Source organism: Micropterus dolomieu, linkage group LG14 (assembly GCF_021292245.1).
Source record: "Micropterus dolomieu isolate WLL.071019.BEF.003 ecotype Adirondacks linkage group LG14, ASM2129224v1, whole genome shotgun sequence".
In the NCBI taxonomy this organism is placed as follows: Eukaryota; Metazoa; Chordata; class Actinopteri; order Centrarchiformes; family Centrarchidae; genus Micropterus; species Micropterus dolomieu.
The window spans coordinates 20,037,937-20,056,725 of record NC_060163.1 but is presented as its reverse complement, the minus strand read 5'-3'; the positions used below and the strand labels follow the sequence as shown (position 1 = coordinate 20,056,725).

Sequence of the window (18,789 nt, the reverse complement as noted above, 5' to 3'; positions counted from 1 at the left end):
CTCCCGGCACTTGCCAAGAAACGAAACTGTTTCTCTGATTAATTATGTTTTGTTCTGATAAATAATATCGAAAATACTACTGTGGGGAAATACAAACACCCTCTGACAGGCACATCAAAGGCTTTCGTGGGAATTTTGACTCTTAACTCCAAAAAATGTGGCGGTATGTTCGGGGATTTTACGCGAAGGCGGAAGTAGGCAGGGGTGAATCATCTCAATTTACGACGTAGAACAGGAAGTCGACTCGCCACACCCATTGAACAGATCATTACATGATCATACACGTAACTGTGTCAGACTGCCCCGTTATAACACATCTCTTAGGAAGCCAGTTTTAAAACCTGCCTCTAAATTATTCAGAATAATTTAAAGCGAATTGTGCGATATTTATTAGTGATTTACACTCAGGCTCCTAACGCGCTACCCTAAGGGTCTTTCCTCGCACAGCAACAGTACGACCCTGAATGTGAAAACGTGTCAAACTCAAAGTATTTTAAAAGTGACACCACTGTGTATTATTAACGTGATACCTTGTGTCACTTTACATTATAACTTCCCTGTTCAAACTTTGGGAACATGCTTCACCCTGATTGGCTGTTAAACAGACGCGTGCAAAATGAGCTCTGGTAAGTATCACAAAATTTTGTAATGCACAACACATCACGTGACCCGATCACAGCCAATATTAGGTTTGTTTGTGTTATTTGTATTGGGACTTTGAACTTCTTATTGATTATAAAAAGTAGCATCTGCAGGAGAAAAGGCAACAGCACGTTCTTCTAGAAGCACTTTTCCTTCAGTGACAATAACAGCCTGTAAAGCAAATAAATTGTGCATCATGCAATAAGTAATATACTGCATACTTCCTTTTAGTCAGATATCGGTTGATATTTAGTAGTATTATAAGTTTATACATATTTAGAGCTGAAAACAGTAGTCAAATCAACTGAAATTAATCAGCAACTATCATTCTTATACATATTACCCACTTCTAAACATAGAATTGTTAGTGCCAAGCTGTATGTGTTTTAACCACACAGGAGCGATGCTCTGTCACTGTTTTTTCCCCACAGAGGTGTGCCCGTTCTGTGGGAAAACCTACAAAAGGTTGAAGAGTCACCTGCCACATTGCAAGGCAGCAGCAACCTCCAAAACACCTCCAACTAAACACAATGCCACGGTGAACCACACATCATCATCTTCTCAGCTGGCCGCAGCCTCGTCGACGCCACCAGCAAAGGGGGAAAAGTCCACACAGATGCTGTCAGTGAATGCAAGTCCACAAGTAAGGAAGAGTAAGAAGGTGTCTGTGATATCACCAGCAACATCTTTGTCGGAGTCATTGTCCCCGAGTTCTGCATCACTTCCACCATCAACTAAGAAGAAGAAACAGAAGCTGTCTGAACAAATAAAAACAGTCACTATGCCCTCTTCTAACACAGTTTCTCTCTCCCCATCACCGTCTCCCACCATCTCTGAGCCCAAAAAGAAGAGTCTCCGTGCTTTGATAGAAGCTGCGAAGTCCAAAGAGGTTTCTAAGGGATTGCTGGAGGGAACCAGATCTGCCCAAGAGGACCTGCCTTCAGGTTCAACTCCATTTGTGGCAGATCCTCTAAGCTCCAGAGCCACAGCTCAGACAGAGACCAAAACCACTCCCGACAAAGACTTAGACACCAAACCCAAAGGAGCATCTCAAATGAAGGCATCAAAGACGAAGAAGGCAGCACAATCCCATTCCACAAGCAAATATACCTCTAGCTCTCTGGAATCTAAAGTAAATGAAACTAGTGCAAGACCCATTGTAAGAGACAACTTCTGGGTGGACACCGAGGGGGAAATTGAGGATTTATCTGTGAATAAGATGCACTTGAAATCAGGAAGTGGTCACCAGGCCAGGATTACCCTCCAGGATGTTAAAGCCACATTAGGCCGAGCCAACGCCACGCGTCAGTCCTGGAGGAAAAGCATCCTGAGCCAGATTGAAACTACTGATCTAAGCAGCAAAATCAAACCTCCACTCCCACCGGCGAATCAAGAACATGTTGATAGCTGCGTGGTAAATACTAAAACACTCTCAGACCAGCTGCCCAGCACCAGTTTACAACATACAAGGCTGCAGTCAGTTAAAAGAAAAAGCTCAAAGTCTAAACAAGCAACTTCAATTCCGGGTCAACATGATGGTTCCCCTCAGCATGAATTAGCGTCCCCTGCGACTCCCCTCCTTAATGGCCATTTGTTGTCTCAGGTGAGCCAAGCCACATACCTTCCGCATACAGTCAGCGTGAATGAGGGGCTGAAGGTGGGCCATCACATGACAGGACTCTGCACAATATCACCATCACTCACCCAGTTTTCTAGACCGCATTGTTTCCGTCTAGCACCACAAACTCTGCCGGCGAGGGTAGAGACACAAAGAGTTGCCGATGGGTTGACGATGCAGATGTCGCAGCTCGAGGTCCGGAAACAAAACACTGCTGATAATGGAACCAAAGGTCAGTATTTGACAGGGCTGGGCTATCAGTCCTCAAAAAGTTTGTCTGAAAAGTACCAAAAGCTGGTCAGACTAGTGCTCTTACTTATTCTTTGCTTTCGGTTTCTAATTCAACTGGCAATTTTGCTAACTATAGACCTTTATAAGTTCTTCTTCACCTGATTGTGTCTAGACAACAAGAAAATTACTTCTTTAGTTAGATATAAAAAAGGGTTTTGTAGAAAAACATCTGTATTTGTCAACAGTGTGGTACTGAAAAAGCTTTGTTTTGGGATCAGTAGTGAAACTCACATCAGATCGGCACTAGTATCGAAAAAATACCATACCAAGCCCTAGTGAAATGGAAGTGGATGTGTTTTCAGTTTGTCTTTGTATCAGTGCATTCATTCTTTATGGGTGGCATGAATTGTAGGTGCTCTGACACAGCAGAGTCTTGGACAGGTGAGACTGAAGGAGTTGCCTGGGTGGTTGGCCTGCAAAAGTCCCAGCCATCCAAGAGAAGTCGTGGAAATGGTGCAAAGTGGTGAATATCACACACATATATCCCACAAATATATGTATTCCTCTCAAAAAACAACCAATAAGGCCACTGCTTTTTTCTGTTTGATTATTATGCTTTTAAAGCAATCGTCCAATATTTTGGGAAAGGAGAGTTGAGACGAGCAGGTCGATACAACTCTTGTGTCTGTCTGTTAAATATGAAGCCACAACCAGCAGCTGATTAGCTTATCTTAGCATAAAGACTGGAAATGGGGCAAAGAGCTAGCCTGGCTAAGTTAACAAAATCCACCTGCCAGCACCTCTAAAGCTCACACATACACATATTATATCTTGTTTGTTTAATCGATACAAAAACAAAATATAAAAATTACAATTTGTGATCTTGGTGAAAGTGAAAGCTCCAGCAAACCCTCAAGGATGTCACTGCTTCCAGGCAAGAAATAATCTGGCATGTAACTCCCTGTAATACCGCAGCATTTCTTTTTTACACATAGGTTTTTGTACGGATTTAACAAACGACATATAAAGTGTTAATGAGTGAGCTTTAGAGGTTCTGGTAGCTGGAATATAAGATGTATATAGAGTATGGACAGAGCTAGGCTACCAGTCTTTGTGTTAAGCTAACTGGCTGCTGGCTGTAACTTAATAGACATGAGAATGGTATCAATATTCTCCTCTAACTCTCAGCATGTTGAGCATGATGTTTCACATGTACGTTTTTTCTCTCAGGCTGGCAGTGGTATTACAAGAAGTATATTGATGTGAAGAAAGGTGGTGTAGGTGGACTGGGCATGTTGTTGGCCGGATACTGTGTGCTCAGCTACATCTGGAGTTACCCTCATATAAGTAAGTGTGTGAATTAGTCTCAGTATTGCTTTATGTAATGCGCTACATAAATGTAGAGGTAACTGGGCATGGCTGTTTTTTTCCCCAGAGCGTGATCGCTGGAGGAAGTACCACTAAGGCCAAGGAAGAATGTTGAGTGAAGAAACAGCAGCTTTGGGAGAGCAGGTTCAGGACTTTAGGAGTCCATTCTGTCAGTGACATATAATTAATCCAAATCCAAACATTTCCACAGGATTTATGTTTGATTAATGAAATTTGTAGTGGTTTCTTGTCACTAAAGTCAGCTGGTTAGCTTAGTACAGCATAAATACTAGAAATGGGGAAATGGCTAGCCTGGCTCTGTCAAATGGTGACAAAATACACGAGCACCTTTAAAGCTCCCTAATTACCATCTTTTATCTTGTTTGTATAATCTGCACAAAGACTGAGGTGAAAAAAATTACAATTTTCCTTTTACTGTGACCAAGCTAAGTTAAATGGCTGCTGTCTGTAGCCTACTATTTAATGGGCACATGTAACTGTTGTGTAGAGTATGGTTTCGATCATCTCATTTAACTCTTCACCATAAAATAAAAAAGCCAAATTTCCAAAATGTCAAACTACACTGCTTTAACAACTGGAAGACTTGTGATTCTGACACCAGTATTTTCATTCTCGACTGATTTGCACCTGCACAGGACATCGTCTGTGGGCATGTCACTATGGTTTGTAGGAATTGTCTGTTTCGTTTCTAATTATTTATTTGCTCTATTTAATCTGTTTATATTATTTGGTTTGCGTGGTATCTACTACTAAAATATTTTTTTTGTTTTGATCTTAAGAGACCATGTGCTATAGTCTTGCTGTGTCCCAGGGGCTCCGCTAGGTGTCATTGTTGAGTTGTGTTACCAAAAGCAGAGTGGATGGCCAGTCAAATGTTTGCTATGCAGAGTTTTCTTAGCTCCTTTGTGCAGAGGCAATGGTGCTGGGGTCCATGAGAGGATTAAAGGGAACCAACAGATTTTTATCTTGATAAAATGATCTTATTCTGGCAGCCCAGAAACAAGAGAGAAACATGAAATTCAAAATGTCCTGACATCAGTATGCGTGGAAAGATCATATCTGTGCAGCAAAGGGTGACAAATCTGTTTTTCTTTTGCAAAAGCTTCCACTGCCACGTGATGTTATTATGCATGCTTAGTGTGTCAGTGCCAGTATGTGAACACTCACAGAATAGTAATAGGGGGACGGTGAAGAGGTTCTCAGCTGGACTGGACCAGTTTTGTTATTGTATTCAAAATGAATTTATTGTTGACTCTCTTTTGATGCTGTAGTGAACACTGATTAGCTATAAATGAAGAAATGACAGTATTTTTGTAATGATTTTTCCTGACGCTGCTTCTTAGCCAATACAATAAAAAATAATTTCCATTTTCTCATGTTTGTTTGTTTTGTTTTTTTACATTCTTCTTTTGTTCTCTCCATACAAAAATTATAAATATTTTGTGTTTCACTTTTCATTTTTATACAAAACAACAAACTATACAAATCAAGTCAGACAAAACAACAGTGAAAATGGAGGCAGAAAAACACATCTCTGCACTGAAAATGGGAGAAAAAGCACAGTATGTTCCTACCAGGCTCTTAGACACTGATATGCATCAAGATAACACAATGTTTAACCAAAATTGGACACGTCCCTACTTTGTGCAAGTCTAAAACTAACTTTCTTGTGGATATAAGTGCTATAGAGGCACAAAGTCTTGCAGCAACCATTTGAAGGAGCAAATAACAAATTTCACTTGACCCTTACATGTCATAAGAGATTTGCTTTCAAAGCAGAGAGCCCAGTATTCTCAGTGTGCACTGGTAGATATAAGAGGTCTATAGGCAGAGATACAGGCAGGCAGGCTGCAATGGCCACTGGCACTCAAACACAAAATCTATCACCCCATATAAAAGGCCTTCTGTCTGCTCCTGTAGCCTATTGGCAAGCATTTTTCACAGACACATTTATAGGAGAAAGGTAACACTATCCAGAATCAACACCAGGAGCATTTAACACATTTAACCTAAGCTTTGGTCCTGTGATGGATTTGGCAGAAATAGCCCTCTCTTGCTTATACCGCAGTGCAAATTTATTTTCACAAAATGTCATTCCAAAAACATAAATGGAAGGATGAATTTAGGATTAATTCTTCATCGTGATGAAATATAACAGTAGATTAAGTTTTGGTTCTAAAAACTAAATGAAACAGAACCAGAGCACAGTGGAAGCCCAAGTCATTTTAAGGGCACAGTTTCAGAGGAAACACTACAGCTTTACACTATAGTCACAGAGCTGACAAAAAGATCTGACGGTGATTCTGGATGAGACCATACTCTCTCCTATTTTGAATTTTGGTTGCGCTGCTGAGAGGGAGAAGAGAGGAAATGTGAGAAATGCTTGACGCACTGGAAAGTGAGAAAAACATCTTGGTGGACTGAGCGAACACAAAGATTATGGCAATCAAACAAGCGAACTACATGAAAACATAAGTCATAGACCAGTGTTGTATGTATGCAGACTAACAAACACACTGAAAAGACATGTCAAGCATAGATAGATAGATATGATCAATATATCATTATACTGTATGCAGAAGGCAGACAAATATACGTACAATCAATGACCCTCCAGGGTCATTTAAACTAATGACGATATTGTCATGTTCACAAAGCTGGGGAACACGTCACAACAAACAAAAACAGTCAACTTTTTGAATGTCATTTCTAAAAAAAATTATAATAATAGGAAATAAAAATCAAAATAAAATAGATAAACATAATGTAACAGATCTTCCTCAATCTGAGGACTGAGCTCCCCTGACACAAACACAATGTGAAATGATTAAAGTGGTTGAGATCGAGATTTGTCTTGTGTCTGTGTCAGGGCTTGCATACATTTAAGGTACAAAAGAAAAATGCCAAAGAAAGTGTGACTTAAGCATAAAGGGGAAAAAGAATTGCTGTGTACAGTAACACTACTCTATGTATGTCTGTGTGACTAGCTTGACTGGTTTTTAGTGCGATTAAGAGTTTATCCTTGTTGCAGGCAGCAGAAAGCAAGCTAATAGATTTTGGTTTAGGTCCAAATGTTCACATTCTGTTTAGCCTAGCATACACTGTCTATCAACCAGAGCCTCATATTTATATAGTTACTGAAATAAGCAACAGTATGTTTAGTGCAATTTGCCTCTGTGAATGTGTCTCTACTGAGCTTACCTTAAAGGAAATCTACACCTCTGAACCATGAATCTACTTGACTGTACTAAAACATGTCTGCGTGCGCTGTGCATGTTTATAATGCAGGAAGGAAGGAAGTCAATGAATATTTTTGACTAGAGTTTCTTCATGTAAACACTTCAAAATAAAAATCCTACAATTAGGCACAGAGTCGTCATTTTGTCCCTCCTCCTTCCTGTTTATCACCATAGTGGGGGTAATCTACTGGCACAAAATATTAATGACGTATGTGTGTGTGCATGTGTGAAGAGAGGGACACTCCTATTCAAGCTACTTAAGTTGAAGACCCTACCTTTTTAAAATAATGTTAAAATAAACAAAACAAGAACATTTTCCATCCATTAATCCATTGCATTGCACACAATCCCGGATCTTTATAGGTAACTTGAAGTGCATGCGTTTTACCTGCCATGGAGTATCTGACTCCTACATCATGCCTCAAAAACCTAAATAATAAACCAAAAACAAGTAAATACATGCTACATGGCCGGAAATGGTATCGCAAAGATAATAGACCTGAAAGAAGAGTTAACCCCTCTCCACACAGGGCTGTGGGGGAATACAACAAATATTACAAAAGGAGAGTTTAACAAAACATACACACACGCACACACACACACACACACACAAAAGAAATTGAAATCATATGTTATTAGGGATGATGGAGTACCAATCTTAACATTCCAAGATGCTGTTGACTGCCGCCTCAAGAGCAGAGTCTGTGTCGGGGTGAGGGGGTGAGGTGAGTGGAGGGGGGTACTGGGGCTGGGGCTGGGGCTTGGGCTGGGGCTGGGGCTGGGGCTGGCGAGAGGACAGGTGGTGAGACACCTGGTAGTGCGTCTGTCCTCCTCCTGATGTTGCTGCAAAAGGTGAGGGGTTACCTTGGGGATAACTGTTGGCTGCGGTGAGGCTGTTGTTGCTGGCGCTGCTGGGACTGTAGTGTTGCTGGGATCTCTTCAGTTCCAGGACACTCTTGTTTTCTAACTGTGGAGGGTGGAGTCTCTCTGCTGCACCTGGTCCTACAGCCCCACCCCCTCCCGGGTCTCCATACCCGGGCTGGGAGTCTGTCCTGTACGGTGGCTCCGTAGAGCCTGTGTCCGACTGATTCCAACTACAGCTGGACAATGGCTGAGAGGGGAGGGGATCTTGGAAAAGTTTGGATTTCGTCCCACAACAGAAGTCTTCCAAGAAGCGGTCTATCAAACAGACAGAGAAGAGAGGAAGTGTAAATTAAACTTGTGAGTCTCTAAGAAAATAGCTTTACTCTTCTTTTTTTTTTTTTACCTGGATCAACTAGTACCATGCGTTTGTCTTGTGTCAGATTGCTGCGCTCCTCTTGGTTGAAGGTCCTGTCAATCATCACCATTTCTGATGACGGACTGGAACGCTGCAGGGAAGGGAGAGGCAACCTGTCAGCTCCGTACGTGTCATAACATCAAACACATGTTATGTACGCAACCATTTGCTCATGTGTATGCCTACCTCTGCTTCCACCATTAGCAGCCGTCTGTATTTGTTTACCATGGCGTGGGTCCTCTTCAGCACCTGAGTTGCAACTACCTCAAATTCTTCATCCACTGTAAGCAAAAAGACAACTCAATTAAGATAAAAGGTAGTTAAAGACACGATTTTACTCTTGCAAATACGGAAATAAATATGTTTCTTCATTCAAGGCTGTACCCTGTGAGAACTCATCCCAGCTGGGTGGAGCTCCCTGGAACACATGGTAGGGGAGGAGTCTCTGCAGTGCATCGTCGATTGAAGCGAATCGATGCCGATCAGGGGTCTGAACTCCAGCATGATCCTTCCTCAACTGTTGTAAAATCCTATAGAGATGGCGGGAAAAGAGAGACAAGCTCCTTCAATGGCTGACCGACACACAAGATGACGCTTGACAAATGAAAACAGTATCTAAATAACACCCAGTAGGTCAAAAAACTCACATTCCTCCTCTTGTAAGTGGCGGAAGGGCAGGTCTCTTCTGAGCACTGACCTATAAAGAGAAAGTGTACATACCAAAGTGGTCATAATACTTCCGATATCTTTTCTATCAGCATAATCTACCCTAAATCTACATACACCAATATGAGTGCAAAGCAAATGAGGTGCAGATTAAGCGAAATACCTGAGAGTTGAGCGTTGAATCTTGAGTCATGGTTGTCATGGCTAAGAGAGATTGTACAAACAATACAGCATCTTTAGTAGTTCAAAATGGGGCAGGCTTCATTTAAATACATCACTGACAAAAAAATGATCAGACTTTGTTACCATGGATGCTGCTGAGGTGAGACTGTCTGTCCTGTTTGAGGGCATCTAATGACGAATTCTGAAAAATCAAAATGAAATCATTGTCAGTCAGATAATGGTTCTTGGGAAAGAGACAAGCATGTGAGAGCAAAACAGGGTGGAAATGAATGAAACAGCACCAGACCACACCTGTCTGTAGTCTTGTTGTTCCTGTGTCACAGTACCAGGTAAAGGGGACAGAGAAGTGCAATTCTGAGACTGAGTCACTAGAAGGCGCTGAACAGGTCCAGCCCCCACTTGGCCTTGACCGCCGATCCCCGCCGTCGCTGGGCCGACCAGAGTCAGCCGCCCAGGAGCGCACGATGTCTGCGCAGGGGCGGAGCTCGCACAGGAAACTCCTGTCCATGTTTGTGTTACACCCCCTCCAACCTGATTCCCACCCATTACTCCCTGATTCAAAATTAGCTGGCCTCCTGTTGATGCAGTGAAATTCTGCCCCGCAACAATCTGCACCGCATTCTGACTGGTAATTAGGGCATTTGCGTTGGGGTCAGTTGGGCCATTGTGGATAGTGCTGGCCTGAGTGAGAGACAAAGAGCTGGGCAGCAAGAACGGTCCGGGTGATATATTTGTTTGGGCCTGTGCTTGTTGCTGCTCCAGGGGTGACTGCATTACAATGGAGCCATTGGCTGTGTAGTGTCCCCCAGGAGTAGCAGTGTTAGCGTTAACTACATTAGCCATTGTGGTGGGAGTGGGCTGAAGACCAAGGCTGTAGACAGTCTGAGCCCCAGCTTGAAGGGGTTTAGGCTGGATTGGTCTGACAAGAGTCTGGTTCCCTCCTGGGCCTCTCTGGATGATGATGTTTTGAAGGGGGATGTTTTTGAAAGGTAAGCCGACTTGGCCTACCTGCCCTTGAGTAGGGGCAAACACCTGCCCCCCTGCTGTGGTCCCTGCTGCTACAGGCGCCCCCTGCCTCAGCACAATCTGAGGAGATCTCTCCAGGCTGCTCAGAGTCATCACACCACCACTGGCCCCGAACGTGCCCAACACCTGGATGTGCTGGGCAGAGCCATTAGGTAGCTGGGACACCCCTTGCAGGAACTGGCCTGCTGGGAACGCAGCTGTCGTCGTGGTCACCACACCCATTCCCCCTCCATAACCCCCAGAGACCAGCTGGGAGGGGAAGGGAACAGGAGCCTGCACTAGTGTGGGAGCCGGCTGGGAGTCTAGTAAGGCCTCCTGGGCCAATGTCTGCTCTGTGATGTCGGCCTCCATGAGAGACTTCTGTAGAATGTCGAAGGGCTGGTCCTCTCCCCCAAGATCCACCCCTCCAGGGGAGGTCTCCGGCCCCAATTCATCCTCGATAAAAGAAAGGCTGCTGGAGAGTTGGAGGCCTGCCCCTGCTGAATCATCGCCGAAATCACCATCTTTGAGACCAGTGTTGGAGCCAGTCTAAATCAAGCATTTAGAGAAAATGAGCAGAGAGCGGAAAACTGTTCGCATTTAAAATGAATACAAGGCAGCTTTCCCTGTTGGTCTGTCTCTTCCATCTGTGATGCTTTTCAGCACTTGCATAAGAAGGCAACTATGCCATGAACTTTTTAAGATATATATATAATTTTTATCATGCAGTTCCCCATTTTTGTCTCCTCGCAAAATAATAGTGTATTTTCCAACATTAGGACCAACTGGGTTCATATATTCACATATTTGTAAACTAACTTGGTGTTGAATAGATCATCTCCATACGAACTACTCAAATCTCACTAAAAGCCTGAGAAAACAAACTATGGTAAAACCCAAAAGATCATCAGTAACTAAATATCTAATCATAGACAAAAATCTGCTTTGTTTTTCATGGTAATCACAGGTACATTCACCGTGTTGCTGGCAAAGAAGGATCCATCCGACCCATAAGCTGCATTTGCTACATCATCCTCCTCAATCTGTAGAAACAAAATGGTTTAAAAGGAAATGGGTGGACTCAATTTCTGTTTGCATTACAGTGAAGTAACTATTATAGACAAACTTTGTAAGGAATGACGGTGAATACAGTCTGAAAGAGTCACTCACAGACTTGCTGTTGTTGCCATGAAGATAGTCATTTAATGCATCCACATCTCTGAAAATGATACAGAAGAGACTGATATGTTAGATACATTTCTTTTCACTTATGTATGGTTTTACAATAAATCCCTTCTGAATGGGCCATTAGATTACCAAATTCAGCAAAACAGGAAAAACAAAGTTAGAAGATACTTGTGGCTTCGATTTCAAAGAGGAAGTCTCGTAATGGTACCTTACTATTTAAGCAAAACTGTTGAAATGTGTGGCCACACTGAACTGCCTAGTGAAGACAAATGTCAGAGCATCCATTCATTAAGAAATGGGTATGTCTACAATGTAAATTCCATATTATAAAGAGGTTTTTACCCTAAAATATCCAGAAGATGGCGATCATCCTCATCATCCATGACACCTGAAAGAGTATGGAGGGATGTAGGGATAGAATGAAGCAGGTGAAAAGATGGTCTGGTATGAATAGATAATTAAGGTTTAGCATGGACCAATGGCTAATATCTTCCATTAATCATGATATTAAACCTCAACTGATCTCTTTATATTCTGAGGTAAAAGTATATGAGCTGTAAAGGTTTAACATGTGTATTATTATGTTAGTTAGTAAGGACTTCGCACTCACAGATTTCCAGCAGGAAGCATGGATTCAGTCATTGAACACCCTTTGTTTCCGGGGCTGCAGGGTGAGAAACTGCATTTAGTAAGATTACAAAATTGTACGTGTGTGAGCTACAGGGTGTGGTGGTGTTGGGAGAGTGAGGTAGATAAGATAGAAATAAAGAGATGGGTGAGTGAAATGGGGAGGGGGCAGATATGTTATGTTAGTCAGTGCAGTGGGAGATCTGTATATAAGTAAAGGGCAGATGTTTGTCTGACACACACTCCCACCCCTTTGACACCCTGCTTTCCCACATTGGTTGTCTTTTGAGTCAGCACAGAGTGTCAATGGGCATTTGACTGTAAATAACTCCACCCTGCTCCATTTATACCTTGAATGGTTATTTGAGTTTCTACATTGAAAGAGGTCTTGGCTTTATGTTGTGTCAGCCAGCACGAGTATCAATCTTGGTCCTTCATAATAACAGGGTAACTAGAGCAAACCCGTGAGCACTCATTTGATACAGCGGAGTAATAGGTTATGGTGTGTTTGGATATATATCAAGTTGCTTTGTCTATTGTAATTGATGTGTTTAAACGATGTGGAGCACATGGTGAGAATATAAATCAAAATTCATTTGAGTCATTAATCATCTGTTGCACTTGGCAACATGGTCTTTTAATTATAGGTTGTTTTCTTTTACTGTTATACAGTCTATGGTTATAGTCAGGGAGAAATGCAGGCTGTGTTCCTGAGTGTGTGCAAAACGTTACAACTGCAATGCTACAAAATGGCTGTTACCATGACATAGGCTGTCTTTACGACTGAGCCACGTTCAGCCTCCATCTTTGGTTCAAGGGGAACAAAGAAAGACAGGGCTGCTGACCAAATTAGGTGGTTTGAAATGAGTGCAGTGTGACTTATAGATACCAATAAACCTGCTAAAGCAAGTTATGTTACAAAATATAGCGGGTTTTTTTTTTAAATACCCATACCAAACAAGACTAAAATGTCTCCTCAGAGGGGATAAGCTGCCAAAGCTAGTGTCAGTGAGGGTCCTTTGTCCTTCAAATGTTGACAGTGTTACAAAAAAAAAGAAAGGAAACAATGTCGACCTTTCCAAACAAAACAAAAACCGAAGCCAAACGATTAACACAATGACATTTTATTTCACAAAAAGCTCCAAATGTGGACTGTTTATGCAAAAAAAAACACCCTTCTCTCAATAAGCCAACAGAATCATAAAACCGCCTTGAACGCAAGTTATTTCCGTATAGTAAACGTTTTTGCAGGACTAAACCACATACTCAACTAACATTAATTTAAACGTTACATTTAACGTTAAACAAACACAGCTTAATGCCTTTAGTAACAAAAACGAGCCTTTGTAGAAGCTCAAACGCACTGAATTTTAAGACTTATCGCCAATTTTGATAGCGGTTGTCAAAAGAAAGCTACCCTTTTCGAAAAGTTTTAACAATTTGTGCAATTTAGTGCCCAGATTCATGGTCTCCGAAATCCGCCCTAGCATGCTTGCTTCGACGCGAACCAAGCTAACGTTAAGTCCCTGCTGTAGTCCTGCTTCTACTGGTGCTGTAGGGTATCGCCGTTGGTGTAGTAAGCCAGCTAAAAAGGGTGCAGCTTGCAAGTTTTATTTCCAAAAATAGACTGAATCGACAGAATGATAATCGCATTCAAGCAGCACAAAAAACGCCCGTCGTCCAGCCCGTGGCTGGTCGTCGCTGACGTGATCTTTCTTTCTCTTTGGGAGGCTTTCATTTGTCCTCTATGTGGCTCATCTGCCAGCATGGAAAACGTCACATTTGTCTCGATATGTCGAACCGACGCGTTTCAATCAGGGGGTTCTGTACCAACCCGTGTTCTGGTCGGGTAGATATCCGTACTAGACGCCCCGTAACATTTTAACGATAAACATCGGCCTGTTCTGGTTAGCTAGCCGCGGTGGCGACGACGCCTCTTTTGGAAACGGGCTGGAATCCGTCGAAAATGCCACAGGACCCGTGTCGAGCCGTACATATTAATCCCGATTAGCAAAACATAAAGACGACTCGAAGAGGCAAACCCTTTTACTCGTGTCTCACTCCTCTTGAAACCCAATATCTCCATTTGGCAACTTTTAATTTGCTCCCCCCTCCTTCTCCTCCTCCTCCTTCTCCCTCTCCCACTCATATATTTTTCTCACTGTCCCTGTTCTGTCTCGGATAGATTTTTCTCTCCGCTCAAACTCTCTTCCCTCCCTGAAGGAAGGGAGGAAGGAGGTTGTGTGTGTTTTTTCCTTGAAATTTTTATCACAAAATTATAATACACTCAAAGGGAAACTCACCGTCATGAAAAAGCAGTGCCTTGTCAACGGGGTTTCCTCGCCATCACCGCACGGGTTGTTGGGGTAGTGCACAGAACAAGGCAGCCCAAATCATCAGTCCACAACGGTCGCATACGACTGTTGAAAATTTGAATGGGAAATAAACAAACAACGACAAGTTATTAATGAACACACGTTTTTATATTATTATGAATTATAATTGCACGTTTCACTGCCCTCTCTACTGGCAGATAAATGTTATTAGACTTAATCATTACCAACGGTAGAGGGCGGGCCTCTTGATGTGTGTGCCACACCTTGACGTTGCTCAGGTATGATCATAGTTTTCCCTAGTTACCTATTAATCCACACATTTTATACGATATCATAATCAAAACTTAAAATTAATACAGGACTCAATTTGTTGTTGTGTTTGGCACATTTGGCTTAAGTCCTACTCATTACATATTACATTTTTACATTGTGGCAAAGCTCTCTTTGCCTCTTTCTATGCCACTTCAGACTGTATATAAATACAAATATTATAAATAAATATATATATATATATATATATTAAATGTGGCATTATGTAATACTGTAATATTTAGAAATATTTTACACGTACGAGGAATTTGCTACGGTGATTAGGGGGTTGACATAGACATAAACATACAGTTGACATAAATATATTTAAAAATAGTAAGAATAAAAAGTATAGAATAAATTTTCGTAGTGAGTAAATGTAAAAGTTAATTAATCTTGTTAATTAATCTTTTTCATAAGTTATGAAGACAGGGTTAGAGGATTATTTTCATCTGATTTGGTTAATTTTGTTACTGTCTTAAAGTTACACATAATAGTCCAAAATTAGGAAAGAAGAAAAATAAAATAAATAAACAGCAACTTTTTGTTTTATTTAATAGCGTACTTTGGTGGATTAAAGGGTAGCTTACTAAAACCTAAATAGATTTTATGTTTTGTTTGATTTTTATTATTAATTTATTATTTATTTACAGTCATTACCCAGATTTTCTGCCATGACACTCCGATACAGTAGGTGGCGATTTTTATCTTTGTCCCGCGATAACGACGAAGAAGAAAGTGTGACGTCACTTCTGCAACAACAACATGGATGCAACGACTGAAGTTAGCCAGGAAACTGGGTTCGCCGGCGAAAGCGGTGCCGCCAAGATACAAGAGCGACTTCAGAAACGGCACAAGACGAGGATAGAGGATGTCGAGCGGAGGAAGGAAGCTAAAGCGAGCCAGTCTGTCGCGGAGGAAAAGGGCGAGTATTTCTTCAGCACGTTCAACGCGGAGCGGGCGTCCATCGAGGAACTGCTGTCCAGCTGCTCCGGAGCTGACCGGGCCGTGTTGACCCAAAGGCTGGAGGAGGCGACGATCAAAACGCTTCAGCTGCAGAAGTTTCTCAATGACAGCATGTTGTTTCTCACGCAGTACGACCTGAGACAAGCCCAAGCTGCTCTCCAGAAACTCCAAACCGTCCTCGCTCAGACCAGAGAAGAGGGCCTGCCCAAGAAGAGGTTTGCCTTTAAAGCTCGCACTAAAGCAGCAGATGAAGTTACTGTGCCAGTGTCAGACACGCCTGATGCTGGCACACCTGCAGATGCTGGTAGCACCAACATTTGTGGAGCTGCAGCCTCTGAGCAGTGCGGCTTCTCCAACATGAATAATGTATACCTGACAAAGACAGCTGAGGAGATCCAGAAAGGAGACGTGCTCTTGACTCATCTGACCAACTGCAAGGTCCGTCTGTTCGGTTCCCCCAGCACACTGCACCTGAAACACATCGACAGCTGTGAGATCCTATGTGGGCCCGTGTCTAGTTCAGTATTCGTGGATCACTGCACAAACAGTACTCTGGCCTTCCCTTGTCAGCAGCTGCGGACCCACAACACCACCGACACACAGGTGTATGTGCACGTCACCAGCCGAGCCATCATAGAGGACTGTCATGGAGTGAGCTTCGCCCCATTCTCCTGGTCCTATCCCACCCTGAAGGAGGACTTCACTGTGTCTGGCCTAGACCGGGACCGAAACAACTGGAGCCAGGTGGATGACTTCAACTGGCTTGCTGCAGGAAGACCTTCACCTAACTGGACGGTCATTCCAGAAGCAGACAGGAAAACCAATTGGGACGCCTAGAATCAAAAGTTTTAAACCTTTTATTTAACATGCAACATGTCGATCAAACCAATATTATCTTGTGCATGTTATTTAACAAAGAGTTGATTTCATGAAGGTTTTCCTTTTAAGCCTGTGACCATGATGAGTTGTTTTTTGTTTGCTGCTATTTTTGGTAGATGTCCTCCACTGATTGTGTTGCACTCTGTACAGCTGGGAAAGGGGGTTTAAAGTGCACTAAGATATTAAGATAAAAAAAATTCATCTCTTTCATCAACCCAAATCACAATAGGACTGCTGGAGAAGAGCATCACATCTCAGCTGAGATGGTGCATTCACTCTTTTGCCAAAATTAAACTCTGGTTTGGAGTATTGTTGGCCTGTATTCTTCTGCTCACTCTTAGTGAACAATTTTAATTTATCTGACACCTGCTGTAAGCCTTCCTGAAGTGGTAGTGTATATGTAGCCATACTTACTCAATTAACTGCACACCTGAATGGTCTTTTAGTGACTGACCTACAAGTACTTTCACTAAGTAATAATGGTAATTTCCTGCTTCCTGTTACCAGATATCTGTAACAAAAAAACGGAAACCTATTGTGTAAAAAGTCTGCATCATTAAAAGGGCAAATAAACATTCATACCATTATAATTTATCAGCTTTAACACACTCTACAGTGGGAAAAAAAATTAATTATAGTGCATTTAAGTAAATTGGCTTGGCTAAGATAAAGAGTCATGATCCAATGTCATGTGCCTTTACGCTGCTGGCAGCCGCCAACCCTGAATGGCCATAAAGTCTTCAGTGGTGTTCTGATGTTATGAGATGCAACTAAATCTGGTCTGCACTTTGTAAAAATGGAAAATTAAATGTAACTGCCATTAAAATGAGAATGAGATAAAGAGTCTTTCTGCTGAACAACATGGAGCTTTTGTTTCTTGCGTTTTCTATTGATGTTTTAAAGGCATACAAATATACCCAGCCCACTTAACAAAACAACACATATTAATATAAAGCAGATCTGGATTGGTTAACTTGCTAACACTTTACTATAACTCTCCCTATTTAGCATTTAATAAATGGTAATAACACACTGACATGTAGTTGTAAGCAGATATATCAGCCATAACATAATGACCACCTGCTGCACGTAATGGCATGGATACCACTGTGTTGAGACACCTTTCTATCAGAATCAGCATCAACTTTGTCAACAATTTTTTCTTCTAACATATCAACTATGAAGACACAATGTTCACTAATATATCCCACCCACTTACAGGTGCCATGGCAATGAGATCAATGATATTCACTTCCCCTGTAAGTGTTAATGTATTCTCGTCAACAACTGTAACTCCTCCTGTGGGCACCAATAAGTGGAGGATGCTGTAAACGAGACTGACAATATAGTAACAGATGTAATATTAAATATGCCTTCATAGGAGAAGTTATTTATTTCCTAAGTATTTCCTTATTTTTCATATAAATACAATATAGTGTGATATAAACATTTATTAAATGTTTATATACTGCTCATAAATACTAAAAGGGGGGACCTAAACAATGATTGGGATATACCTAAATATTTCAGGGTTTTGTCAAGCCATTCCATGAATAATGTACACTTTTTTGCAATTAAAAGGAGACAGAAGACAAAAACAGACTGAACAAAGCAAGACAGTTACATAACATTAAGAAAACATAAGACAATGCAGCAACAGTGACACAAAGTGGTTATAAACAGACGAGGAGGGGCTTCAAGTTGTTTTATGTTGTTAAGTATAGAAATACTGTGGGAAGGGTCGGTTCTAAATCATAGCATGTATATCTGGCAGGAACAACACCTATTCAACCCCAATGTTGTGGTAAACAACACTGCAAAGTTTTAAGGGAGTCAGATTAGAAGCCATTCAGGGAAATGTCTGGCTTTGCCAGCATAAGTATCTGGCTCATGTCTGTGCCAGACACAGTGCTGATTCTAACTGCCAAGATAGCAAGTGGCAATAAGATAATTGAGAGCACTTAAATGCATTTATATGCTTGCCAGATGAAGTTTTCTACATCTATCTAATTGTCATATTTATTTATGTGTGATTATGTTTTATCTATCCAAATGGTCTCAGTTTTTTTTTATTTGTGTAGTTCTAAATTAATTTTTTGTTTGTGAGCCTGATAGCTCTTTTGTTTCTGTGAATGGTTTACTGGGGCTTGAGCAGCACAGCCTATTTGCTCCATTGTGAGCACATCCTGTTTGTGATGAACCTGCAGACCCCTGCCTGTGAATGGGTATGCT

The 18,789-nt window shown here is 41.7% G+C and overlaps 3 protein-coding genes across 6 annotated transcripts in view; 2 read left to right on the top strand and 1 right to left on the bottom strand.

The window, feature by feature from the left end:
• Positions 1-5,256, top strand: part of si:dkey-21c1.4 (flocculation protein FLO11) — a 6,586-nt gene extending 1,330 nt beyond the window's left edge. The window contains exons 1-5 of one of the 2 annotated variants that reach the window (XM_046068026.1): positions 320-626; positions 1,074-2,492; positions 2,904-3,014; positions 3,722-3,838; positions 3,927-5,256. In XM_046068026.1, coding sequence (XP_045923982.1) covers positions 617-626; positions 1,074-2,492; positions 2,904-3,014; positions 3,722-3,838; positions 3,927-3,955 — 1,686 coding nt within the window. In that variant the 5' untranslated portion in view covers positions 320-616 and the 3' untranslated portion in view covers positions 3,956-5,256. Of the gene's footprint in view, positions 1-319; positions 627-1,073; positions 2,493-2,903; positions 3,015-3,721; positions 3,839-3,926 lie in introns of those variants that run through there. The other variant, XM_046068027.1, reaches the window with a different exon arrangement.
• Positions 5,257-5,318: 62 nt separating this feature from the next.
• bicral (BICRA like chromatin remodeling complex associated protein) lies at positions 5,319-14,552 on the bottom strand. 3 transcript variants are annotated; one of them, XM_046068024.1, is made up of 13 exons: positions 14,371-14,552; positions 12,051-12,104; positions 11,783-11,828; positions 11,423-11,471; positions 11,230-11,295; positions 9,539-10,801; positions 9,371-9,428; positions 9,228-9,268; positions 9,046-9,095; positions 8,783-8,928; positions 8,585-8,679; positions 8,387-8,489; positions 5,319-8,298 (listed from the first exon to the last, which is right to left on the bottom strand). In XM_046068024.1, exons 3-13 carry the CDS (start codon positions 11,821-11,823, stop codon positions 7,778-7,780), a joined length of 2,433 nt encoding a protein of 810 aa, XP_045923980.1. In that variant the 5' UTR covers positions 11,824-11,828; positions 12,051-12,104; positions 14,371-14,552; the 3' UTR covers positions 5,319-7,777. The 3 variants fall into 3 exon arrangements, with proteins under 3 accessions (XP_045923980.1, XP_045923981.1, XP_045923979.1); XM_046068025.1 differs by lacking the exon at positions 14,371-14,552 and adding an exon at positions 13,902-14,102; XM_046068023.1 differs by lacking the exon at positions 14,371-14,552 and having other exon boundaries at positions 12,051-13,003.
• Positions 14,523-17,423, top strand: tbcc (tubulin folding cofactor C). The gene is made up of 2 exons (XM_046068028.1): positions 14,523-14,681; positions 15,404-17,423. Exon 2 carries the CDS (start codon positions 15,478-15,480, stop codon positions 16,513-16,515), a length of 1,038 nt encoding a protein of 345 aa, XP_045923984.1. The 5' UTR covers positions 14,523-14,681; positions 15,404-15,477; the 3' UTR covers positions 16,516-17,423.
• The last annotated feature ends 1,366 nt before the right edge of the window (positions 17,424-18,789 follow it).